This window comes from Vollenhovia emeryi, unplaced genomic scaffold (assembly GCF_000949405.1).
Source record: "Vollenhovia emeryi isolate VEMERY1.0 unplaced genomic scaffold, V.emery_V1.0 DF939210.1, whole genome shotgun sequence".
NCBI classification, from domain to species: Eukaryota; Metazoa; Arthropoda; class Insecta; order Hymenoptera; family Formicidae; genus Vollenhovia; species Vollenhovia emeryi.
The window spans coordinates 841,628-849,195 of NW_011967156.1; the positions used below are offsets into that span (position 1 = coordinate 841,628).

At 42.3% G+C, this 7,568-nt stretch overlaps 1 protein-coding gene across 4 annotated transcripts in view; it reads left to right on the forward strand.

The window, feature by feature from the left end:
* The window catches only part of LOC105561207, a 145,084-nt gene extending 138,948 nt beyond the window's left edge, over nt 1–6,136 (forward strand). For all 4 annotated transcript variants that reach the window (XM_012010982.1, XM_012010981.1, XM_012010983.1 and 1 more), the window contains 4 exons: nt 754–991; nt 1,302–1,688; nt 1,765–2,016; nt 2,341–6,136. In XM_012010982.1, the coding sequence (XP_011866372.1) occupies nt 754–991; nt 1,302–1,688; nt 1,765–2,016; nt 2,341–4,143 (2,680 nt within the window). In that variant the 3' untranslated portion in view covers nt 4,144–6,136. The remainder of the gene's footprint in view (nt 1–753; nt 992–1,301; nt 1,689–1,764; nt 2,017–2,340) is intronic.
* Nucleotides 6,137–7,568: the final 1,432 nt, after the last annotated feature.

The following is a 7,568-nucleotide window of genomic DNA, read 5'->3' on the forward strand; positions in this document are numbered from 1 at the left end:
TCTCTCTCTCTCTCTCTCTCTCTCTCTCTCTCTCTCTCTCTCTCTCTCTCTCTCTCTTTCTCTCTCGCGTCGCTTAGGCACGTTGTTGATTCTCGCGAGAAGCGATATAAGTGACAGTGCTCCACGTGTGATGTCGGCGAATCGATGCCGCGTCCGATACAATCCCGATCGTCCCGACGTACGTTAGGTCCATGTTGATTTAGCAGCACGAGCAGATAACCCATTATCTGTCAAAGTAGCGAAGAGCTGTTGGCCAAAGTACTCCACCAATTAATCCGATTAATCCCACGTGCCTGGATGACCGATTGTCGACGCGGGTGCGAAGTTCCGCGCGACAATTAACGCTACGGTACTCGCTCTCTCGGTAAAGCGATCAATGTTGGCACTGTTCGTCGCCTGTGTTTGACAATATTGTCTCACATTCCCTTAAATTGATCTATTCTGGAGAGTTTCTTCGGAATAAAGTAAGACTGTACGCGAGATTTTCTTAGTAACGGAGCAACGACTTGCTAATGACGCGATGAACGATCGCTACGACATTAATAAAAGAATGACAGGCGTTAATTTGACAGTCGTTAGTTGTAAGAAATTTTTTATGTTTCCATAGGCATTTTCACAAGATCCCATTTAATGGAATAACTTACTGAAATGTCGAAATTAATTAGCAGTTAGTAAATTGAAGAACGCGCGCGTGATGAATGTTAAAATTGTTAAAATCTCTTAGTTATAAATGTCATATTGTACCATTTTAAGCGACGTGACGGTCTCGTCGAATGTCCGCGAGTGGTTACGCTCGCCGGCCTTCGACGCGCGACAGTGGGAGGACGAGGAGCTGCTGCTGATGCTGCAGACGATGTTCGTCGAGCTCGATCTACCTCAAAAATTCAACATTCCCTTGCCGATTCTGAGGAACTTCCTCTACGAGGTTTACAATAACTACAACGAGGTGCCGTTTCACAATTTCAGGCACTGCTTCTGCGTGGCGCAAATGGTGAATATTCCCTTCATCTTCGCTCTAACTCGCACGATTTCCCCGCGAAGACAATTAACAATTATGCGGCGGCGTAACTGCAATTACAAGTTGATACGGGAGGAAATGTATGACGTTGATATTACAAGCGTGACAAACGGTATTGTAATTACGACGGACACTAATAGTTTGATTACACCTATTAATCGGCGTACTGCATTGTTCCGCCGTACAATACAATTAAATTACTTCCCGATCGATTAAAGTACATGCATGTAGTAGCTGTAGATTGAATTGAGTTATCGGCTTAGCGCTAACCGATTGTACGCAGATGTACGCGATAGCCTGGGCGGTGGACCTTCCGTCGAAGATCGGCGACCTCGAGGTCCTCATACTGATTGTCTCCTGTATCTGCCACGATCTCGACCATCCGGGCTACAACAATATTTATCAGATAAACGCGAGGACCGAGCTGGCGCTGCGCTACAACGATATCTCGCCCCTCGAGAATCATCATTGCTCCGTGGCATTTCGGGTTCTGGAGGCGCCCGAGTGCAACATTCTCGCGTCCTTGGACAATTCTACGTACAGAATAGTGCGCGAGGGCATCATAAGGTGCATCCTGGCGACCGACATGGCCCGGCACAACGAGATCCTCGGCCAATTTACCGACGTCACTCCCGAATTCGATTACACTAGCAAGGCGCACATAAATCTGGTAATTGGTGGCTGATTAATCAAGTATTTAATGGGACACTTAATGGGACATTGAATTTCCCAATTACGCTTCGCAGCTGTCCATGATCCTGATCAAAGTGGCTGACATAAGCAACGAGGCACGACCGATGGAAGTCGCGGAACCGTGGCTGGACAGATTGCTTCAGGAGTTCTTCAAGCAGAGCGACGCGGAGAAACTCGAGGGTCTTCCGGTCACGCCCTTCATGGATCGCGATAAAGTGACCAAGCCGTCCTCCCAAGTTAGCTTCATCGGCCTAGTTCTCCTCCCTCTCTTCGAAGCCCTCGGCGAACATCTACCCGAGCTGCAGGTATCTTATCTTCTCATATAGACTAATTTATCTGCGCCCGGAGTGAATTAATTAACAGGATACAATTAGGAAAAATGTTAATCTTTAAACAATTAATAAAATTCATGAGGCTCTGATGTGAAAACACAAATATAAAGTAATAAAGTGTTAAGAGCCAAGACAAGATGTTGGTGTCTAAATGATTTTAATTTTTAAATTTATTGCGAAAAATTAAAATCATTTAGACACCGACATCTTGTCTTGGCTCTTATTCCTTTATTACTTTGTATTTGTATTAATCTTTCAATATCCATAATTAAATCCGAATGAAATTCTGTTTTCCAGGATCTCATAGTTCAACCGGTCAGGGAAGCTCTGGAATACTATCGCAGACTGAACGAGGCGGCCAAAGACGAGCGCCATCATCGGAAAAGCGTCGTGGACGTCGGGGAGTCGGCCCTGTCCAACGCGCCAATCGGCACCGGCAGTTCGTCTGCCATTATCAAGTCCACGTCATCGCATAGCATGCGCTCAAAAAGGTCCGCTACGACAATTCATTCGCGTTCGCGTTCCACCGACGACGATATTACAGAAAACTTGACGTTGGAAGAAGCGGAGAACATTGAGAGCTCTGATCCGGAGACCGCCACGGAGGTGGAGGTCAGCGAAAAGACGCTCAAGTTCAAGATCGCCACGGAGGGCACGCTGGCCGGCCCTACCTCTGGTCGGAAGAGCTATCCCGGTAGTCGGAAGGGCAGCCGGGAAAAGTCCTCGTTGGATTATCACAATCACGACCTGGCCAAAGCTGTCCGGGATCACGAGCGCGAAAGGAGACGCAGCAAGGGTGAGAATCTCGGCAGTAATCTGAGCTCGCCGGTGAGCGCGAGGTCTGCCGAGGGTACGCGAATTCTCGAGGAGATGGAAAGGGAGACAATTTTTTTAGACGCCAAAATTGAGAGCAAAACGCCCGAGGGAAACGGTAATGTCGTCGCGGCGGAGGCGGCCCGCTCGCAGCCGAAAAACAACGTGAGGAAAACCAGCAGTATCATAGAGAACGATCAGGAGATCAGACCTAGCCGCAAAGATGCGCACAGTAGTCGGGAATCAATCGGTCTGCGATGTTGCTGCGACGACAAAACTGGGCCGAATAACAAGTCTCTATTCTCGCGGTTGAGAAACTTGACGGATCGCCTGAGCATGAGCTTCGACTCCAAGGACTCGCCCAGTCCGAAACCGAAACACGCGTCGAAGATGCTCAACAAGAGCAACTCGATTAGCAGCGGTTCGGCGACGACCACCACGTCGAGGCACAATAACTCCTTCATTTGCAAGCGCTGCAACCTGATCAAGTCCTCGGTAAAGGACGGCAAAGCGGCCATCGCAACCGTGGTGGAGTTGTCGCCGGTGGACAAACGGGCGATGACTCTGCCGAAGGTTCGAAAGTCTACGGATAGTAAGAATAGGAGCTGGCGAACTGTATTTGCCAAGGAGAAGAGATCGTCTACTTCTTTGGAGGCACTGCCGGCAGCCGGCTCTCGTTCATTTTCCAAGCACCGTAGAAACCTGTCGAATCCCGAGGGCAAGTCGCAGAGTCTGAAGGAAGCAAAGACTCGGCAAGCCCTGGACATCGAGTTCCATGAGATCGATGTTCGTTCGAAAAATCAACAACAGCCTGAAATTATTGTCAATCCCGACGACACCTGTTGCGATATCGAGGAAGATCTCGGAAAGGTGGAAATCAGAAGAAGTTCGGCCAGCATGGAAGATATCTCTAAAATGGCAAAGCAGGCAGCGGAGGCTACCGTACTGGGCATACTGGATCCCAAGAAGGCGGAGGAGCGTCCTCACGGTAGTTTGGACTCGATGCTCTGTAAAGAGATATCCAAGTCACGGAAGAAGCATTCCAATGTATTCTGCTCGCCCGCGACGACGAAGAAGTCGTCGCCTGGACTGTTCTCGCGATTTAAATCCGGCATGAGCATCGACAGCACCCGGAGCAACAGCAACAGCGACTCCTTGCACGATCACGGCTCGCAAAGCGGCTGGATATCCTCATTGACGGCTAGCTTGCGGCCGAAGAGACATCCGAACGAAACACCGCTGTCGCCACATCCACCGAGGTCGCCCAGCAGGGAGGAGATCAAGTGATACGTCCTGGTGGTCGAGGATTCCTCTGATAAGAAGCTCAGCCTCCGCGGCTGGTGGCCTGAGAACTTGTTCTGCTGCAACAGCTAAGACTCGAGCGAGAAAGTTCAGTGTCTAGAGAGGCTAATTTAGACCCAGAAATATCCGGGAAAATCGCCATTGTATTAGTAACGCGTGAAAAAGGAAATTAGTAAAATGGTTTTTAAAAGATTTTTAAGAAATTTAAATTTTCTAATGCAGGCATTAATCCCGCGTGATTTTCATCGCGATTTTAATTGTCGCTAATAGATTAATAATTGCGGTGGTTAAATCATTAATCGAACGCGTCGACGGTATTCGATGAATCTATTTTGCGAATTGTATTATAAATTCTCGCGAGTAAATTCGCAGCGGTCAATGTCGCAGCGCACTACGCATCTGTAATATATAAATTAAATATTTCTCCGTGGTGTACTGTCAAAAAACGGTCAATTTGAACGAACATATTTGCTCGAGCACGCCATTTGTCAAGGAAACGTTAGATATACGTAATTGTATGATTACCGATTAAATTAAATTCTTGCGGAGGAATCCTGAGACCGACCACGATTTTGTGTCATCGACTTTGAGTGTTTTACGTCACGACGATCGAAGTCGTAAGAGGTGAGATACGTTTATTTGTGAGAGGCATCTACGGCCTGCGGGATATGAGGATGTACGCTGTATACATAAACTATTTTATTTATTGTCCAATTAAAGAATAGCCTAATGAGTAATCATTAATGTTGTTCGTTACTATATATATATACACATACATACACATACATACGTATATGTATATGTATGTATATATATGAAAAGTGCAGATGTATACAAGACGTAAGGATATACACATATCCATCGTGCATAAAAAAAAAAATATATACACCTAAATCTATAATATACACGAGCAAGTGGATAATTATAAATAGACAAAAAGGAAAGAGGAGGAGAAGACAAACAAGTAGATATGTATAAGTGTGGCTCTGTCATATATGTACGATTAAATTTCAAGAACTGTGTAACCAAGGATGTAAGGTAAGAGAATACTCTTTGTCAGACTATTTTTAGAATATTCTGAGAATGATCGTGTATTTTCAGACAATATTCTCAAAGTTTTCTGGAGTTATTACCGTTTCCTCCCAAAGTACACGATTATTTTGAGATTATTCTGAGAGAGAGAGACATGTATATTCTCGAATCCTAGAATATTCTCCGATTATTTTCACTCGCGCAAAGACTATCTTCATTCTCATAAAATCAGCAGTTGCCACGACGAAAAGAGAAAATGGGATTGTATCGGAATAATTACTGTACCGTTTGTCGAGAACGATTCACGCGGTAGAAAATCTCGTCGATCTATTTGATCGTTCGAAGAATGCTGGGAGAGACCTACCTTTTATCCAGCTGCGTACTAAAGTGTAATCCAACTTGGAAAATGATTTGTTAAACTTTTAACTGGCGTATTAATTATGGAGGAGAGATTTCGAGGAGAAATTTGTCTAAAATTTCTCGAAAGAGATTGACGGAACTTTTGCGAAACGTTCTCAGCATTTCTTTGAACGTGGCAAGAAAGAGTACAATTTCGAAAAAGGGAAGCGTGCCATCTAATGGCTCTCTTCTCGACGAACTGTCAGCTCCTGCGATTATTCCGTTCAAAAAATTCAGGCGTAAATTGGATTATTAATATACGAAATGATGCATGCGGTTACTTTTGTATGGCGTCCTGCTTTTCATGTTTAGCTGTTTATACTTTTATACTTTATCAATTGCGTTTGTACGGCGATTAAATACCGTATGTATTGTTGAATTCTAGTCTTACGTTATCGTCTTTAAAGCAAAAGTTAGTTTTGGGCGCGTTTTTCCTGCGACGGTCTTCGTGAGAAGAAACTCGACGTGTGCGTGAATGAACAAACGAGTGAACGATTCTACCAATTATTTGACCGAGTATCTCTCTCTCTCTCTCTCTCTCTCTCTCTCTCTCTCTCTCTCTCCCCCCCCCTTCGTCCCTCTCTCCCTCCGTCCCTCCCTTCCTCCCCCTCTCTCTCATTCACTCACTCTCTCTCACTTTTGCACTCACTCACTCTTTCTTTTTCCGTGCCATATAATCAGGACTCGTCAATTGAACCAAATAGAAATGCATTTACAATTAAACGCATTATGACACAAGCAGAAAAGCCAAGTGTAAAACCGTAAAATAATCAATTTTACTTTTAAATTGTATGTACATAATAGGAAATAAAGATTGCGTTAGGCACGCAATCTTGTTATTATATTAATTTTTGATGTTTTAAAAACCGGATACTTATATGAGGCAGTAAATCTTTTATAACCCTTCTACGAGTCTCAAAATTAAATTAGTGCATTCATTTTTCTATGATGTAAGAAAGCAGCTATCAAAAGGATAACAAGACTTTAAGAAAAGGAACAATTGAAATAAATAGAAAAATGTAATTATGAGAAAGGGGCGTCAATGTATGTAGTGACGCATATTATAATGATAAATAATCAAATTTTAAATCCGTGATTGGATGAAAAAAGCCATTTGATTTTAATTCTCGAGTCAAGACTACTGAATAATTGTAGAGATAAAATTTCACTAATTTAATTAGTGAAATTAAGATTGGAATTTTCAGTCTTAATTAGATTTTGTTAGAATCAATAAGATTATATGAAATATTTCAATAAGTAATTTTACATGAAATGAATAATGTGAAAATATTGTTACTTCACACAAAATTCTTAAAATTTTGTTTTCCAAGTCTAAGGGATACTAGACTATTTGCAACTTGTCAATAAGAAAATATCAAACTGCAATTTGCCGAGTTGTATAACTTAAAGTTGAACAGAATAATTAAGGGTTTTTTAAAAGAATCATATCACGAGATATCCCTATTTCTATTTCATATTCTAAAAAAAATCAGATGCACTTTTTTCATTCATATCGCTTGCTCTTCGTGCCTGATCATTATTAATGTTGAAGACCGATATTAGAAAAAGGTACCCAGATAGCTAATCATTTTTTAAACTTTTTATAATTACAAGATAGTGGAAAAGATTTAATTTCTGGATTTTAATCTTTCAAAAATATGTTCTATATACAGAGATAAAAATTATTCAATAAAATGATTGTTAAATTTATTAAACGAATGCTTGTAAAAAGAAAATCATCTCAACTTTTGGAACTGTCTGAAATATCATGCAAATGCTTCTTTTACAAAGAAAAGTGTTAGTATTTTTTTCCGAACTTCTTCGAAGTCTTCAAATTCAATAGCATCAGCATATCTTTGGGGGTACTTTTTCCAAAACTAGTCATGTTTATCTAAAATTTCTTACTTATTCGTCTTTCTCCATCATTTCTCAAAGACTTACTTAAAACATAATCAATTTTCAACGATTTTAAGAGGAAA